Genomic DNA, 18,402 nt, shown 5'->3' on the forward strand with positions numbered 1-18,402 from the left:
AAGGACTGACCTCGTGGCCACACTCCGCCCGGGCAGGGCCAAGAGGGCAGGGCTGTGTGCCTCGCTCCCCAGCTCCCCATCCCTACTCATACCTCGCCACATTCCCTTGGTCACTTGCGCTCGCTCGCCAGACTCCCAGCCCAGCCTTGGTCCTCCACCAGTTCCTTGCCCAAGGTGGCAGGTCTCCCAGTGCTCCTGCCGCCTCCTCAGGGAAGCCCTCTAGGTTCCGCCCCCTCCCTCAGTACCTAGCACAGGCTCCTCCCAGTCGGACTGTAAGCTGCTCTCTCCAAGACGGGCTCCTCCCACCCTCCCCTGAGGTTTGGACCATTTTTGGAGATGTTGGGGGAAGTCGGGCTCCGGGGTCGGACTTGGGATGAGTTGCTGACAGGATCCAGCTGACTCCTCTCGCCTGGTGGAGCACGAGCGAGGGCCAACAGAGTAGGAGGAGAACCCTCAGGGCCCTGCGTGACCCAACCCAGGGCAAAACGCAGAGGGCCATTTAGGATGGGCTAGCGCAGGAGCAGGCAGCTTGAAGGCTGCGTTCCCGCGGACTGGACAGCTGGCGGAGGGACTTGGGACTTAGGCCTTCGCTGGTGGGACCTCTGCTGAGGTCTCTAAAGGGGCCTGGACAGGGCAAGTGCGGAGTTTTCAGAGAACTGTAGCACAGGAGAGAAGTCTGCAAAGGGTGGCGAGAGCTTGGGCCAGACGGGTTGGGGCGCACAATCTGCCGTACCCACCAGGCCGCCCGCCGGCCTGCGAGTGGGCCAGAAGATTCCCTGACGTGTGCACCAGCCTGTCTCCAACGCCTGCGTCCGCCCCAGGTTCTCCTGCCAGTTCCCCCCTCCGCTGAGGTGTCCCCGTTTTGAGGGCACAGGGTGCTATGCGCTGTGCGTCCAAGTGCGTGGCACAGGAGCCCGTGCCCTCCCCGCAGCTGCGGCGTCCCCATTAATCACGCTGCGCTGACGGCGCCGATCTGCTCGCGGGCGGCGTGACGGTGACGGTGACGGCGGGTGACGGAGCGGGCAATCGGCGGGCGCTCATCGGCCCATCTTATCGCGCCGGCCCAGCCGCCGCCCGCCTCGCGCCGCCCATTGATCGCGCCGGGCCGGGGCCGGGGGTCAGCGCGGGCCGGGCCGGCCTGACAGCCGCATCCATCGCCGCCAAGACACGCGCTGATGGTTGCACCGGCGGCTTGGCCTGGCCATTAATCACTGCGCCTGCCGCTGAGTGACGAGGAGGGGCGACGGGGCCAGCGGGGGCGACAGCTGCCCACTGCAGCCGGTCCACAGCTTGCTGCTCTCCAGCACCCTGAACCTCCCAGTCACCTGCTGGCCCCCACCCCAGCCCTGCTGTCCCAGCACAAATGTGAACGGGAGTGGCCTCACACTGGAGGAGTGAACACACATGGACAGACTGGACACGACTTTGCTTTTCAGGACACCTGCCTCCCAGTGACCAAGAGTGCTGGCCCAGCCTGACAAGAGCAGTGCTGGCTGGGACAAGGGGCTGCTTTTGCTCCTCTCCTGCTACGCCAACCTGCTGGGCCTTGGGTCTCAGGCACCCAGCAAGGGGGAGGACAGGAGTTCTGGAAGTCAGGCCCATGTGTGTATTCCTCCCCAAGGGGACAGGACCCTCAGCATCCAGGGGAAGTTACACAGCACCTCACCAGGTCCTTGCAGCAGTCTGGGGGGACACCCCAGCTTACCTATAAAGAAACAGGGCTCTGAACAGAGTAGGGGCAAGGGAAATCAATACCACAAGTATACACAAATACCACACACTCACACCCAGCGCCATGCCCCTGGAACCTCCACTCCTCTCCTACACACACACACACACACACACACACACACACACACACAGTGCCACGCCCCTGGAACCTCCACTCCTCTCCTACACTCACACTCACACACACACACACCCAGTGCCATGCCCCTGGAACCTCCACTCCTCTCCTACACACACACACACACCAGTGCCACGCCCCTGGAACCTGCACTCCTCTCCTACACACACACACACACACACACACACACACACACCAGTGCCATGCCCCTGGAACCTGCACTCCTCTCCTACCTGTTGAGAATAGGGCTTTCAGTCCAGCTGGCCCTGGGGTGACAGCTGGGGGTCAATTCTCAACCCGTGGGTGGTGGACCCTCTTAGAGAAAAGGTTGAGAGGCCTGCTGACCAGGGGTCACTTTGGCATGAGAACATGGTCTGGTAACCCTGCAACAACATGGCCTACAGAGCCACTAGGGTGGGGTAGCGGGTGAGGGTGACCCCTCAGAGGTGTGTGGGGACGGGGAGCTCTCTGCACAGGGCAAATGAAGCTGGGAAAGGAATTTTCCAGGCAGGCCGAGGGACCCGTCTTTCATGAGCCCTTCCCACCTCCCGCATCTCTGGGCCATTAGCACAGGAGACAGATTGATGAGCAAAGACGCCTTCTCTGGAGGCGCCCACTGGCTCGCCCCGGCTGAGGGGCACTCCCGAGAGCCTGGAATATTCAACTGCCTCTCATGACCACCCCCACCCCGCCTCACTTTAATATTACAACGATTTTTCAAGCTGCAGCTGAAATAGTGCAAAAAATGGGGCTGCTGTAATTGTTGTTAGATTGTGTGTCAGCCTGATAAGATGTAACAAATATTTCCCTCCCCACCAGGGTCTGTTTCCCTCTCGGTAATGGATGGAGAAACTTCTCATAGTCGGCAAGGGATCGGTCGTAAAAACTTCGCCTAGAAGATTAATGTAATAATCACCAGGCCCTGCTCAGGGGGCGGGGAAAAAAAAAAGGAAAATTAAAATAACCCAACCTTCCTACCTATCCAGAACTACCTCCCTCACTCTGGAGCAGAGATAAACAAGATGGGATGCACTGACACAGGAAGTGGGGACTGTGGCTTGGGGAGGGAGGGGTGGCCTGAGAGCTGGGGCGGCGACCTAAAGCAGGTCAGCTTCCTCACACCTGTGCCTCCCTGCCTCTTCCGCTGGCAATGGAGATCTTCAAGAGCAGCAGCCAGGGCCCGGCGGCGTGGCCTAGCAGCTAAAGTCCTCGCCTTGAACGCACCGGGATCCCATATGGGTGCCGGTTCTAATCCCGGCAGCTCCACTTCCCATCCAGCTCCCTGCCTGTGGCCTGGGAAAGCAGTCAAAGACGGCCCAAAGCCTTGGGACCCTGCACCCACGTGGGAGACCTGGAGGAAGTTCCCGGCTTCGGATCAGCACAGCTCTGGCCATTTCAGTCACTTGGGGAGTGAATCATCGGACGGAAGATTTTCCTCTCTGTCTCTCCTCCTCTCTGTATATCTTTGCAATAAAAATAAATAATTCTTACAAAAAAAATCAGAAAAAAAAAAAGCAGCTACCACCCAGCGGCAGCTCTACATCCTGAAGGCGGCCTAGCATGGCAGCCAGGCTTACTGGCTCCCTCTCTCACAAGCTGGGCAGCACATGACCAGTCCTTCATCTTCCTCACTTACGAAAGTGGGCTCAACCTCAAGGGGCCACTGTGAAGATGACATGCAAAGCATTAGCTTGGTCCCCAATACATCTTGGGTATCATGACTCAGTTTTTTCTCATATGGCTTAAGTTGGGAACCAGACACGGGCACAATCTCAGAGCAGGCCAGGGTAGGCCAGGCCTGAATACTTGACCCTGACCTTGGGAAGGGCCCTCTGCCATCCACTATGCTGAGAACGCCCTTGGGGGTCAGTCCAAGGGAGAGTCCTGGAGCTCCAGTGAGGTACAGGCCTGCTGTCGCCTAGATGTGCCTACGGGAACAATGTCAGCCAAGGACGTCGAGCCTGGTTTGCATTAACGCAGGGACATCACTGAGCCCAGCGCAATGACCCAAACGGTTAACCTTCCCCTTTCAAGTGCCAGGATCCCATGTGGACTGCAGTGTGTGTACTGGCTATTCCATTCTCCACCCAGCCCCCTGCCTGTGGCCTGGGAAAGCAGTCGAAGACGGCCCAAAGCCTTGGGGCCCTGCACCCACTTGGGAAATCTGGAAGAAGCTCCTTGTTTCTGACTTCAGATCAGCTCAGCTCAAGCCACTGCTGCCATTTGGGGAGTGAGACAGCAGATGGAAGATCTTTCTGTCTCTCCTCCTTTCCAATCAAAATAAATAAATCTGGGCCTGGTGTGATAGCATAGTGGCTAAATCCTCACCTTGTATACCCGAGATCCCTTAAGGGTGCCAGTTCTAGTCCTGGCTGCTCCACCTCCCACCCAGCTCCCTGCACCTGTGTGGGAGACCTGAAGAGGTCCTGGCTTTAGACTGGCTCAGTTCTGGCCTAGGAGGTCAACTGGGGAGTGTATCTCCTTCTTTCTATACGTATGCCTTTCCAATAAAAATAAATATATCTCTTAAAAACATAAATGAATAAAGTAGAGGTATTTTGTCAGGTCTCCCTCCGCCATGTCTCACAAGTCACACAAGCAGCTGGTCTGGGACCAACTTAAAGAGGCTCAGCCTCAGAGGGCCAGAACCCTCCAGCCAGGCGGGCCGCGCGGCGCCTCTGCCCTTCCTGCCCACTCAGTGGGTTAGCCCAGACGTGCACTCACACAGATGGGGGCTTGCGGAAGAACACAATCAGCAGAAAAAGCTTTCCATGGTCAAAGCCAGATCAATTTAAGTAACAAAATAACTAGCATTGAGTTATAAGGGATTATAACCCAAGCAACTAGTGAATATTCCCACGCCCACACAGACAGACACGGCTGAATAAACCAGAGACGGAGCCCACATGCCGGCCGGTTCAGGTAAATACTCTGCTCCAAGGAGGAAGAACAGGTCTCCCATCTCACACCTGTGGCGTGCACCTGCTGACTTCCTTCCAGAGAGACAGCACAGAAGCCAGCCAGCTAAGCCACATGACCTCAGCCAGGTGGCCAAGGTCAACATCACCAGAGACAGGTCACGTCGGTCGCTTGTGCCGTACCACCTCTGGGGTCTTCCTCTGAAACAACCACGGGAAAAACCCGACAACTACATGACAGAGTACCTGACGGGCCATTCCCGGAAACTGTCCCAGGCGACCAGCACCTGCGGAGGCAGGCGGGTGTGATGTGGTGTCCAGGATGGGGTCCTGGGACAGAAAAACAACGTCTCGTACAATACAGAAAATGTGACTATGGCATCCTAGTGCGTCAATCATTCACTGTGACAAATGTCGTACTCCTCTAAGATGTTAAGGTTTCTTTTCTTCTTTTTTTTTTTTACATTTAAAGCAGACAGAATGTCAATGTCATGAAAACAACCTATAAGGATTTATTAGAAAACATGGTGGGGAGTGGGCGTGCAGAGGGTTCCTTCCGAGATACCTCGAGAGAAGCTACGATAACTTAAAAAAGCAACATGCGGCTCCATGCTGACGCAGGTGCCCCGACAGCCGGGTGGGGCCAGGCCATGCTCGCTCCCGCAGGCCAGCCCGGGCGGCCGCACGGCGAGCACATCACTTCATGTACTTATCCTGCTGGTCAGCCAGGATCTTGGCCGAGGATTTGGCGTCGTAGAAAAGCTCGCTGATCTCCTCAACGTGCTCCTTCTCGATGCTGTCCTTCCCGTTGATCTTGGCAAGCAGGTTGGCTGGGGTCAGCAGCTGCACCGAGTACCTGCGGTGGACAGAAGCCAGGACAGGAGTGACACCCGGGTCCCAGAGGGCAGCCCCTTCCCCCGTACAGGTAGGGAACACGGATGACAGGCAGACACGACAGAGAGCTGTCATTTTTCAGGCACCTGCGGTCATACCCCACAAGAGGGACCAGAAGCCACCAGGGCCACAGGCACACTGCTCTCCCATCTTCTCACGGCCCGGCAGCTGTGAAAGCAACTGACTCAGGGCCTCACACGCTGACACCCGCAGGTCCCCGCAGGTAACGCCAAGCTCCAAGGGGGATATCCACACACACCCGACTGCAGGACACGCCCCAAGCAAGGCAGGAGAACTCAGTCCCTGCCATGCAAGCTGTCCGCCTGTCCTCTCCTCTGCCAAGGGGACCTGGTGTGGGGTCTCCCAAGGGGGACTCCAGCTGTTACTGTCACATTTTCTTTTTTTTTTTTTTTTAAGATTTTATTTTATTTTTATTGAAAAGTCAGATACACAGAGAGGAGGAGAGACAGAGAAGAAGATCTGCCATCCACTGATTCACTCCCTTAGTGGCTGCAACGGCCAGAGCTGTGCCAATCCGAAGCCAGGAGCCCAGAGCCTCTTCCAGGTGCCCATGCAGGTGCAGGGTCCCAAGAATTTGGGCCATCCTCGACTGCTTTCCCAGGCCAAAAGCAGGGAACTGGTGGGGAAGCGGGGCCACCAGGATTAGAACCAGTACCCCTATGGGATCCCAGAGTGTGCAAGGCAAGGACTTCTAAGCTACCGCATCGGGCCCTACTGTCACATTCACATTCTTTTTTTTTTTTTTTAATTAATTTATTTTTAATGCAAAGTCAGATATACAGAGAGGAGGAGAGACAGAGAAAAAGATCTTGCATCCAATGATTCACTCCCCAAGTGAGCACAATGGCCAGCACTATGCCGATCCAAAGCCAGGAGCCAGGAGCTCTTCCGGGTCTCCCACATGGGTGCAGGGTCCTAAGGCTTTGGGCCGTCCTCAACTGCTTTCCCAGGCCATAAGCAGGGAGCTGGATGAGAAGCGGGGCTGCCGGGATTAGAACTGGCGACCTGGGCCTGACGGCGTGGCCTAGCAGCTAAAGTCCTCGCCTTGAACGCACCGGGATCCCATATGGGCGCCGGTTCTAATCCCGGCAGCTCCACTTCCCATCCAGCTCCCTGCTTGTGGCCTGGGAAAGCAGTCGAGAACGGCCCAATGCATTGGGACCCTGCACCCGTGTGGGAGACCTGGAAGAGGTTCCTGGTTCCTGGCATCGGATCGGCGCGCATCGGCCCGTTGCGATTCACTTGGGGAGTGAATCATCGGACGGAAGATCTTCCTCTCTCTCTCCTCCTCTCTGTATATCTGACTTTGTAATAAAAATAAATAAATCTTTAAAAAAGAAAAAAAAAAAAAGAACTGGCGACCATATGGGATCCCAGCATACTCAAGGCAAGGACCTCAGCTGCTAGGCTACCGCACCGGGCCCTACTGTCACATTCTTAACATCACCCTCCAGACACTGAGAAAGAACCAGCACAGCAGAAAGAGCAGATGCCGCCCTGTCCCCCAGGAAAGCCACAACAGCACGAGGGGTGGCAGCTCACCTCAGGGTAGTCTTGGTGCCAATCTCTCCCAGGTGGTTCAGGGCCTCCTCACTGATGTTGATGCCCTCCGTCTGGGCTCGGATTTTAATGATCTTTTATGGGAGAGAAAGACGTACCAACAGTGAACCGCAGTCCCTCAGTGAGCCCATCAAGTGCTTCCCAAAAACCCTGGAGGGGTGCTTCCCACGCTGTCGCCCAGCACTGCTGGTCTCGGCCTCCGGGCAGCAGCTGTCACCCCACAGCCTGTGCGCAGGGGCCACCCCCAGCCAGGGAGTTGTGTCATTCCAGCCACAGGATGGCCCCTGTGCCCCCGGCTCCCCAGACAGCTCAGGCCTCTTCCCAACTGCCCCGGGTTCCCCCGAGGGCTCCACCTTCCTCTGCAGCGTGGGCACCACTACCCCAGACTGCTCAGGCAAGGAAAGACATTTCTCATTTGCTTGATAAATACGATGGTTAAATCAATCAAAAAGTTACTTTTAAGATTTACCAGGCCTCATAACATCACCAGGAGATATCTAATCTATCAAGAGGAAGCCGACGCTTGTTGCAGTGCAAGATCTGGGGACGTCGGAGGAGCAGGCAGGCTAGCAGCAGGGACGCTGTGACACGGTGGCCCTGGGACCCTGCAGGCGCAGCGCACTGAGTGATAAGGGGCAGCGGGATAATGATGTTGTGTGTTGTGCCGCTGAGATAACTCGAGGACTTCGAGCCTCATATAATACAGGAATTTTTCACTCTGGCAGCTTCGTAAACAAGATATCAAGAAGCCCTTGTTTAAATTAAAGCCATAAAAACACACCCGGGGCAGAGGCTGGGAAGACTGAGTCCCAGCCACAGCTCTGCAGGAGGGAGCAGGAGGGCCAGGAGTCCACAGGCACGCTCCTTATTGGGAGTAGGCTGTCCGTGTCCAGCCTGGAACCCCAAGGCAGGAGGTGGCATTCTGACTGTGGGAACTCTGCTAGGGCTGGCCTAGCCTGTAGGTCAGCTGCAGGTGGGAGAAGGCCTGCCAGGGTGACCCGGTGGGCAGAGGTGGACAGGGCGGATCGCACCCAGAGAGGCGGTCCCTGCACCCCAGCCTCAAAGCCAAAAGGTGCTGCCAGCAGTTTTCCCTTAAGCCAAGACAGGATGGGAGCTCAGATTTGGTGTGACTTGTCCTGATCTAAATGTGGGCAACTTGCTCAAACATCTCATAAGCAGGTGCATTGGCCAGGAAAACGTGCTGGGAGGCCAGGGTGTGAGCTTCGCTCGACACGCTCAGCTTGGTGGAAAGGGGCTCTACTGCCTGAGCTCAAAGCCAGAAGCCGCTGCACACAGGGGCCCTAGGAGCTAGCACACGGGCCCACGGACAGTTGAGAGGAGGAGCCGAGGATGGGGGGCCGTGCTGTGCCCCGCCCCGGAGCACGGCTTCTGACTGACAGCCGGAGACTTGGAAGAGTGCCAGGTCCCACCAGCCGCTCTCCTGGGAACCTTGTGACACTCCAGAGAAGCAGACACTGAACCCTGGAGCCTGGCCAAAGAGGAGCATCATCTCGGAGTCCTCCATGGAGCAGGTGGCAAGGATGCCAAGGCTCGGCTTCCAGGATGCAGACACGCTGTGTTCTTATCCTCCCTACAGCAGGTCAGAGCAATCACGAGAGCGCTGTCTCAGACTGCCTGAAAACAGACAGTTCATAAACGACCTCAGCGATGGTTTACGAGGGTGTTGGCTCTGGTGGCAGGGTCCACAAGTTACAGTTTGTTGGTTTCAAAACCCGCCCCTGGCTCCAGTCAACGTGCTGAGGCTACCCCTTGGTCAACGAGAAGAAAGCATGGAGCGCCCCCACAGCCAGTCCCTCCTCTGCTACCTCAAGGCGGAAGCCTGAGGGAGGCCCGCTGCCTAAGCCAAGCGGCTGCCCTGCAAGCCACTGCTCTGGAAAAACAGCACAGAACATTCCAGAGGTACTTGGACTGGCGCACTGGGGTCAAACAGAGGCAGAAAGAGTCGCCTGGCTCCAAGTGGGGGTCCTGCCTCCGCCACTTACTCTGCATGATCACGACCTGTGGTTACTGTGAGGCTGTGGGTTAAAGACCCCAGAGGTGTCTAGGAAATTCAGGACGCTTTTAGCGGTGATGGGAGGTGCAAGAGGAGGTGATGGTGAGCCCTCGGGTCCTACCACTATTCCACAGAATCCTACGACAGCCTCACAAACGGGAGCGGGCGAAGGCTGAGAAACACAAGCCATTCAGCTGGCAAATGGAAGCCACCCCACGGCCACACAGCCCTTCCTGGGTACTTTGTTTCGCCCCACAAAAGATGCTCCATGGAGAGCAGTAAGGATGGGGAAGGTTTCAATACACGTGGGGCCCTAAGTGCTTGCTTCCACTTCCACTCCATGAATGTCTTAGCTTCCATCTGCCGTTTGACCAACCACTCCGCAGCCATCGGCACCACATCCTAAATCATGAGCTACACTATAACTGCTTCAGAACTCTGTAAACGCGGACATACATACTCAGCGCATGCATGGTGGCCCTTCTGGGTGTTGTCACTTAGAATGCCCCACAGGTGACAGGAGGATGGCCAGGGGAGATCCAGAGCCACGTCCACAGGAGACACTTCTAGGAGGGAGGCTTGTGGCTAGCACGGGTTTTAGAATCAGATGGCGCACAGTCCAGCCTGCCTGGTCACCCACTGGCCACTGACTGGCATTCTATGGTTAGGCAAGATTACTTAGCCTGCAGTTCAGTGTCATCACATTTAAGAGGGGAAGTGATCACGATTCTGCCATCTCCCAGATTACTAGGGATCAAATGGAATCACACTGGCAGGCGTGTCCATACCAGCGCTGTGCTGTGGTGAGGGGAGAGGGCCCAGAGTGCAGACACACCCGTGTGCTCCCTGTCTCATACCCCCCTGGCCACACAAGAGGCCCAGGAAGAGCCCACCCCGGGGCAAGGGCAGGCAGAGCAGGGGAGCACAGCACATCTGTCCTTACAGGACAGGGAGTGAGGGTCCGGCCCAGCACTGGGCAGATGCCCCAGGCCAGTCTGGTCTATATATTGGACTTGATGCTCAAGGATCCTGCCATAAAATATAAACAAACAGGGACTGGAATGACAGGTGTAGAGTGCGAGGCAATGCTTACACACCGTTGGTATGCAAGCCCCAAGCCAAGCCAGAAGCCAATTCCCGCAGGATCAGCTGCACCTGCGTCCTTGGGATAGGCCTGGCCTCGCCCACCCCCATCGCCCTCTAAACCAAGGTAACCCATTCACTTCCATGGACCTCTGTGCGTGCACCACGGGGCCAGCACAGAGGGAGCTGCTTTCAGGTGTACTCCACGGAGGCCTCCTACAACAAGGCCCACCTCATTAATCCCACGTCCAAGTGCTCGTCTCAGCTGTGTGACACACTCCACCTCACCTCTGCAGACTTGACACCAGCCCCCAGCACTCTAACAAAGCCACAGGCCTACCCTCCCACCTTCCACCAACCCTGACTGCTAAAGCCCCCAAGATCCCAGTATTATCTGCTCTGGCAGGCCCCCAGTTCACACACCCTGAGGGCTGGCCAGCAGGGTGCTCTGCGCCTCATCCCCTAAGCAAGAAAGGCCATGGGCAGTTTGGCCTGGGTACCAAAAAGCTTTCATTTTCAGTAAATCTTTTTAGGGCTGTTGGCCTCCCTAATGGTGTCATTGAGTCCCTGTTCTCACATCCTGTCCCTAAAGCTTGCCAAAAGGGAACTAGCACAGGGGAAAGCACTGAGACCCACTGGGAGCTGGGGTGGAGACATTTGAGGCAATATTTATTCAGCTCAATTCCTCTTCCAGACCCAGCAGAACCAGGACACACCAGGGGCCAGCAGCTGGCTGTGGGATGCTCCATCCCTGGCTGTCTGGGCACAGAGCCCTCAGGCGACACGGCAGCCAGGAGAGGAGGAGAGAGCAGGACAGGCTCACCTGCTTCATCTCCTGCGGAGTGTACAGCATGGTCCGGATGATCATCACTCGGTCCAGGAGGTCGAGCGGGATGCCGTGAGGGGAGGTAATATCCTCGGTGCCTCTGCAAGGACCAAAGTCAAGGTCATCACTCAGCTTCTCTCCGGCAACAGAGAAGACACGGGGGTGCAGGGGAAAAGCACTCTGAACCACAGAGTAGGCTGTCCCGAGAGAATCCGAGCCAGAACCAGGTGGAGTAACCAAACAACCTAACTGGGGCAGGCATCTGCTCCAGCTGGTAAGCTGCTGGCAGGGCAACTCCACCCTGTCTGAGCGCCTGGTTCCACACCCACTTCCTGCACACTGTGGAGGCAGCCAGCCATGGCCCGAGTCGCCAAGTTCTTCCCACCAACATGAGGTGACCCTGCTTTCAGCCTAGCTCCAGACTTTACAAGCCTGTGGGGAGTGAACCAGCAGATGGGAGCTCTCTCAAAGAAATAAACAACCAACTTCATTATCTTAATAACTATCAAGATCATGGGAAACCTGAGAGAAAAAAAGTTTACCTAAAATCACACTAAAACATACCCTCAATTTCTGTCAAACTGTGACATTTCTGATTTTATGTATTAAACATGCATGACTTTTATTCATGCTGCTTATTTTAATGTTTAGTATTTATTTAATAATACAACAAATAACAAGTAACAATTCAAATTACTGAGCATTTAGGTAGTTTCCAACTCTTGCTGTTATCAGTATTATTCATGATTTATTTTTATTGGAAAGACAGATTTAGAGGAGAAACAGAAAGATCTTCCATCTGCTGGTTTACTCCCCAAGAGGCCTCAACAGCTGGAGCTAAGCTCCTGAAGCCAGGAGCCAGGAGCTTCTTCCGGATCTCCCAAGCAGGTGCAGGGTCCCATGGCTTTGAACCATCCCAGGCTCATTAGCAGAGAGCAGATGGGCAGCGAAGCAGGCGGGGCACAAACTGGCACCCATATGGGACCTTGGTGCAAGGATTTAGCCACTAGACTACCACGCTGGGCCCTATTCAACTTTCTGTAAACTATTTAAACACACAGCCACAACCATTCCCTCAGCAACTAGTATATATAGTGTCTCTCTGAATGGCCACACTATTTGAATGAATGTCCTAATTCACACAGCTATGTGCAGATGGATGGTTGAATCTCACAGCTAATTCTTAAATATTTTACCATTCTGATGGTTTAAAAGAATAGGCAAAGATCAATATGCTTCAATTTGCATTCCTTTGACAACTGATAGAGCAACTGAATGCTTTCCCTTATATCCTTTACTTTACTTCTTTTTCAAAGCTGCTCAATTTCAGCTGCTCAAACTCTAAGCCAAACTACGGGGACCAAGGGCTCAGGAAAAGAACCCTGCAAAGCCACCACACAGGCATCAAACGCGTGTCGGGCTGGGTGATGGGCACAGGCTGGTGGCACCCAGACTAGGGTGTGGAGACGGTGGCTGAAGCCACCTGCTATGCGCTTCCACCCTGGCTTTCAAGAGTCACAGTGCCAGGAGATCTATGTTGGGGGTGATTGCTGGCATTCCGAAACTTACTCAAGACATCAAGTCTTGGGCAGAGTTAATCACAACAAAGAACAAGGCACGTCATCTGGCCTTCATTGTTAAATTGCACAATATTTGGTTCCAAAGACAAGTAATGCTAAAAATACAATTCAGTCAATAAGAAAAAAAATAAAATAAAACCAAAAAAACAACAACAAAAAAACCCTATCCCCTGAAATCCTATCTGCTAAACTGAAACATACATGTGCAGTTATATTCCAAAATGCTAATCAAGTATATACCAGACACAGCATGTACTGAAAACAACTCAAGTGGGGGAAGTTAGACATAAAAGGGTGGATGCTGCCTGATCCCACTAGAGCATGTAGCTACAGTTGTAAATCAGACAGGCTGTGGACCGGAAGCTTGCATGAATCTGGAAAAGAGAGGCATGGGACGTAAGGCTTAACAGTTACAGAGTTTCCAGTTTGGAGCGATGAAAAGTCTTGGAAATGGAGATGACAACTGTACAACACTGTCCATGTAATTAATGCCAATGAATTAAAATCCAGCTCTCTGACAATGGCTCAAATGTGTGGGCCCCTGCGCCTGTGTAGCAGATCCTGATCCAACTGCTGGTTCTGGCCTGGCCCAGCTCTGGCCACTGCAGCCATTTGGAGAATGAACCAGCAGGTGGAAGACTGTGTCTATGTTGCTCCCCCTATCTCCATAACTCTGCCTTTCAAAACAAACAAAAAATAAAATATTTTAAAGAAATTATAAAATGCAAGACTTTTATACTATATTCATTCTACCATAATAAAAATGAATTAAAAAGAATAAAATGCTACATTGATGAATAACTGGTACAGCTAACATTAACAATAGGGAGGGTTGGCACTGTGGTCCAGTAGATTAGGCCAATGTCTACAAGGCTGGCATTACATATGAGCAACATTTCAAGTCTTCAATGAATCACTTTGTTTTTTTTTTTTTTTAAAGATTTATTTATTTTTATTGCAAAGTCAGATATATAGAGAGGAGGGGAGACAGAGAGAAAGATCTTCCGTCCAAAGATTCATTCCCCAAATGACCACTACAGCTGGTGCTGCGCTGATCCGAAGCCAGGAGCCAGGAACTTCCTCCGGGTCTCCCACGCGGGTGCAGGGTCCCAAGGCTTTGGGCCGTCCTCCACTGCTTTCCCAGGCCACAAGCAAGGAGCTAAATGGGAAGTGGAGCTGCCGGGATTAGAGCCGGCGCCAATATGGGATCCCGGGGCGTTCAAGGCGAGGACTTTAGCCTTATATGCCCAATGAATCACTTTTTTTGTTTTTTTAAGATTTATTCTATTTTGTTTTTATTGGAAAGACAGATATACAGACAGAATGAGAGACAGAGAAAAAGATCTTCCATTCTCTGGCTCACTTCCCAAGTGGCTGCAATGGCTGGAGCTGAGCTGATCCGAAGCCAGGAGCCAGAAACTTCTTCTGGGTCTCCTACATGGGTACAGGGTCCCAAGGCATTGGGCAATCCTCGACAGCTTTCCCAGGCCACAAGCAGGGAGCCGGATAAGAAGTGGAGCAGCTGAGACATGAAGTGGCACCCATATGGGATCCCAGAAGATGCAAAGCAAGGATTTAGCCAATAGGTTATTGCGCTGGGCTCGGGATTTGTCCCTTCTAAGCTGGCTCCCTGTGCCTGGGAAAGCAGTGGAGAGCGTGCTTAGGTCTGTGCACCCTCACGGAGACTCAGCTGGAGCTCCAGGCTCCTGGCGTCAGCCTGGCCCAGCCCCAGCCACTGTGGCCTTTTAAGGGATCAATCAGCAGGTGGATGATCTCTCTGTACCTCTGTCTTTCAAATAATAAATACATCTTAAAAATAGGGAACCAGGCTTACAGTAAGTGAAAATATTAATTTTAGTAATTCAGCAATAAATATTCTTAAAACATTAAAAATTATAAAGATAAAATTCTATCCTTCCAAACATTAGTGCTTTGTATAACTAGTAGCTTCATGTTAAGCAAAATAACCTTTGAAAACTACATTTATCCTTTGGCTATTTGACTCCATTCAAGCTGTATGTATTTTTTTAAGTCTTATTTGGAATTCAGAGGAAATCTTCAAATCTATTTTGTCACATTAAAATATCCCAAGGACAAAAGCATCCAAAATTCGACAATACCCACAATAAATCATCTTCACTGTAGACATGATAACAAATAAAAAAAGTTTTAGTGACAAAAGGGTTATGAAAAATGAAGTGCTCTACCTCAAAAGAGCAGATTTTATAGGAATACATTAAGAAAATTTCTTAAGAGTTTTGAGTCCATAAAACTAGGAATTTAAACAGAAAGTCTATAAAGAGGCCGTTGAAGACTGATAAACATTTTCAGAAATCAAAGAAAAGTTTGGCAGGGGAGGGTGTAGCAGCACAGCGGGCTATCAGAACGCCTGGCTTGAGCTGCTAATCCACCCTGGAGCCAGCACACCCGGGAAGCAGCGGGTGGTCACTCATGGCCTGGCCCCTTCCATCCACAAGGCAGTCTTGAACGGAGCTCCAGGCTCCTCGGGAAAATCACATCGCTGGCTTTGTCTCCGCTTTTCAAGCCGATGAAGATAAGTAAGAAAACATTTAAAAGAGGGGGTGGCATTGTGGCACGGTGGGTGAAGCTGCTGTCTGCAATACCAGCACTACCATATGTGGGCCATTTCATGTGCCAGCTGCTCCCCTTACAATCCAGCTCCCTAACAACGGCCTGGGAAAAGCAAAGGAAGGTGGTCCTAGTGTTTGGGCCTCTACTGCCTATGTGGGGGGCGCAGATGAAGCTTCCGGCTCCTGGCTTCAGCCTGGCAGTCAGCCGGGAAGTAACCAGTAGAGGCAAGATCTCTCTGTAACTCGAAGATTAACACATAAATCTTAAAGAAAAAAAAGTTTAAAGAAAACCTATTTTAAATTTGTATAAACATAAATCTTACATATAAAGTTTCCTCTAGTTTTCCAGAATTCCATCCTATACAAGGGGTTGGTGATGTTGCTAAGGGACCCAACCGCATGAGATTCACTTACCAATAACTGTTCTGTGCTGACCAGAGGGGCTCTCAGAAAGGAGTAACTATTGTTTCATGAGGTGACCATAATACTCACAATGTACTACAGAAACGGCCCCCAAAATGAGCTGCAACAACAATTACTGCATTTAAGTTAGAACTGGAGATTTATTGTCCTGTCTCATAAATTCAATCTGGCTTTGGCCAACCTTCTACTAATTTCAACATGGTCCAAATTGCTATTGGTGGGCCTCTCTCAGGTGTTCAGCTCAGGACTGCGAGTTCACAGACCCAATTCCCTCTGGAACTCCACAGGGTACACCTGAAGGAGTAAGACTAACAGGGCTTCCAGTGAGGAATTCTCTAGAAACCCCCACACACATGCAACATGCTGGGCTCCTTCACTTTGGGAAATCAAGGTTTCTCCATTGTGGGACAGTGATGTGTGGGACCAAATACCTGTGTGTGCAGGGCCTGCGTGGTGCATTGTGGGAAGCACAAGTAACATCCACGGGCTCTGACCGCTAGCTGCCAACAGCACCTCCAACCCGTGGCAAGTAGAAATGTCAAATGAGCCCAGGGATTGAAACTGACCCTTGCTGAGAATCCCTGGGTGACGACAGCGACACGGATGGCACAGAGCTCTTCCACAGACAGAGCACGCCCCCCTCTGGGGGAAGTGAAGCAGAGCTCACCCACGTCCATTACACTTGCCTCAGTGGACACAGTGCCACTTGGTGTGAATGGTTGGCATGACAATTCAATGAAAAAGGACAGTCTTCCACAAACGGTTCAGAGACAACTGCATGTTCACACCTGGGCTAAGTCCTTCCTTACACTACACACAAAAATTAATTCCAAATCATAAATCTAAATTTAAAAGTAAAAATTATAAAATTCAGATCTGGCTCCATTGGCTAATCCCTCACTTTCAAGTGCCAGCACCTCATATGGGTGCCAATTAGTACCCCAGCAGCCCCACTTCCCATCCAGCTCCCTGCTTGTGGCCTGGGAAAGCAGTCGAGGACGGCCCAATGCATTGGGACCCTCATCCGTGTGGGAGACCTGGAGGAAGCTCCTGGCTTCGGATCGGCACAGCACTGGCCATAGCAGTCACTTGGGGAGTGAATCATCAGATGGACGATATTTCTCTCTGTCTCTCCTCCTCTCTGTATATACCAGGCTTTGCAATAAAAATAAATTTTAAGAAAAAAAAAACAAAAACAAAAACGCTGCATCTTCCCAGGCGGCACCCACAGCACTAAGAAGCCTCCACCTGCAAAGCTGGCATCTCAGCCAGGTGCTGGCTCAAGTTCCGGCTGCTCCATTTCCAAACCAGCTTCTTGCAAATGGCCTGGGAAAGTGGGAAATGGCCCAGGCGTTTTGGACCCTACTACTGTCGTGGGAGAGCCCGCAGCAGCTGCTGCATCTGGCATCAACCTGCCCCATCCCTGGCCATCAGGGGAGGGAACCAGCAGATGGACGACTGATGTCTCCCTCCCTTTCTGTAACTCTTTCAAATAAATAAATACATCTTTAGAAAGCAAACAAGATCTAAAGCCATCCTCCTGGAATTGTGCCACATCCCAATCTCCTGAGGAAAAGTGACCTTGAGGACCTCAAGAGTGGGCAAAGTAAAAAGGGACAATGTAGAGCCTGTGTGTCTCCCTGACTCCCCAGAGGTCTCCTGAGGCAGACCAGCCACAGGCCACACCGCGCAGGGACGTGGGATCAGTTCCCAGAGGCCAGTACTCCAGGCCCACTCAGGCGAGCTCCTGGCATTCATTTCAACCCTGCAAGTAACTCTCCAAGATGCTGGTACTCCTTCGCTATTCCTGAGAGGACAGTAAGATTCAGGAGTCAAGGAACTGATCCAAGGCCACGAGCTTCCAGGTGACTGCAAGGCCTGTAATTCCCCTCTGTGGGAACTAGGCTGGGTTAGAAATCAAACCCCAGAAAAATAGAGGCCCCCTCCAAGTGGTCCACAAAGACCAATTCCACAGAGAGCAGGAGATGGCAGGAGACCAGCATGAGGGCCAGCAACTCTATCTGGAAAGGGAAATACCATGACAGCTACACCGTCATACCCACCAGCTGCCAGTGCTCCAGACTGCCCTGAAAGCCCATGCTGGCCCTTCCCAAAGCATCCTCCCCACCAACAGAGGGGGCCACTGGGCAGTGAGAACTGCCACGCTCAGAGGCCACGTGCTGGGCTGTTAGCACCCTGAAGGCAGGAAGCCAGTTGGCAGGGCTTCCCAGCAGGGGGCGCCATCTGTCCAGGCTGAGCTGTCACACAGGCACCAGGACTGGTGAGAGCCTTCCAAGTCCCACAAGCCGAAGGTTTTAGGCCCAGGGATGCCAAGTTCACCAGGGGAAGCACTCATGTATGCCTGATCTCCAAACACCTCCTCAAGAGCCATGTAACTTTCACTAAGAGCTGGCCTTCTCTCCAAGATTGAAGGCCTGCTGTGATGGTGGGCTGGGCTAGCCGTCAGAAGCTGCCAGGAGCACAGCCAGGAACTCAAACCCTAACTGCACAGGAGGGTAACCACCTGAGAAGATGAAGGAAAGCCCTGTTATTGCCACACTGTAGTGTTCGCAGCTTCCCTGCGAGCCTGCAGCAGTGAGAGGCAGGGGCTCTGGGCAGTCTGGAGTCCAGGCTTCTCTTCCAAGA

General features: G+C 52.9%; 1 protein-coding gene across 3 annotated transcripts in view; it reads right to left on the reverse strand.

Annotated features, from left to right (window-relative positions):
* Positions 1 to 5,441: 5,441 nt before the first annotated feature.
* RUVBL1 (RuvB like AAA ATPase 1) overlaps positions 5,442 to 18,402 on the reverse strand; it is a 42,500-nt gene continuing 29,539 nt past the window's right edge. For all 3 annotated transcript variants that reach the window (XM_004581346.2, XM_058678736.1, XM_058678735.1), the window contains exons 9-11: positions 11,160 to 11,262; positions 7,222 to 7,313; positions 5,442 to 5,620 (exon numbers count right to left, since the gene is read on the reverse strand). In XM_004581346.2, the coding sequence (XP_004581403.1) occupies positions 5,461 to 5,620; positions 7,222 to 7,313; positions 11,160 to 11,262 (355 nt within the window). In that variant the 3' untranslated portion in view covers positions 5,442 to 5,460. The remainder of the gene's footprint in view (positions 5,621 to 7,221; positions 7,314 to 11,159; positions 11,263 to 18,402) is intronic.

Source organism: Ochotona princeps, chromosome 21 (genome assembly GCF_030435755.1).
Source record: "Ochotona princeps isolate mOchPri1 chromosome 21, mOchPri1.hap1, whole genome shotgun sequence".
Classification (NCBI taxonomy): Eukaryota; Metazoa; Chordata; class Mammalia; order Lagomorpha; family Ochotonidae; genus Ochotona; species Ochotona princeps.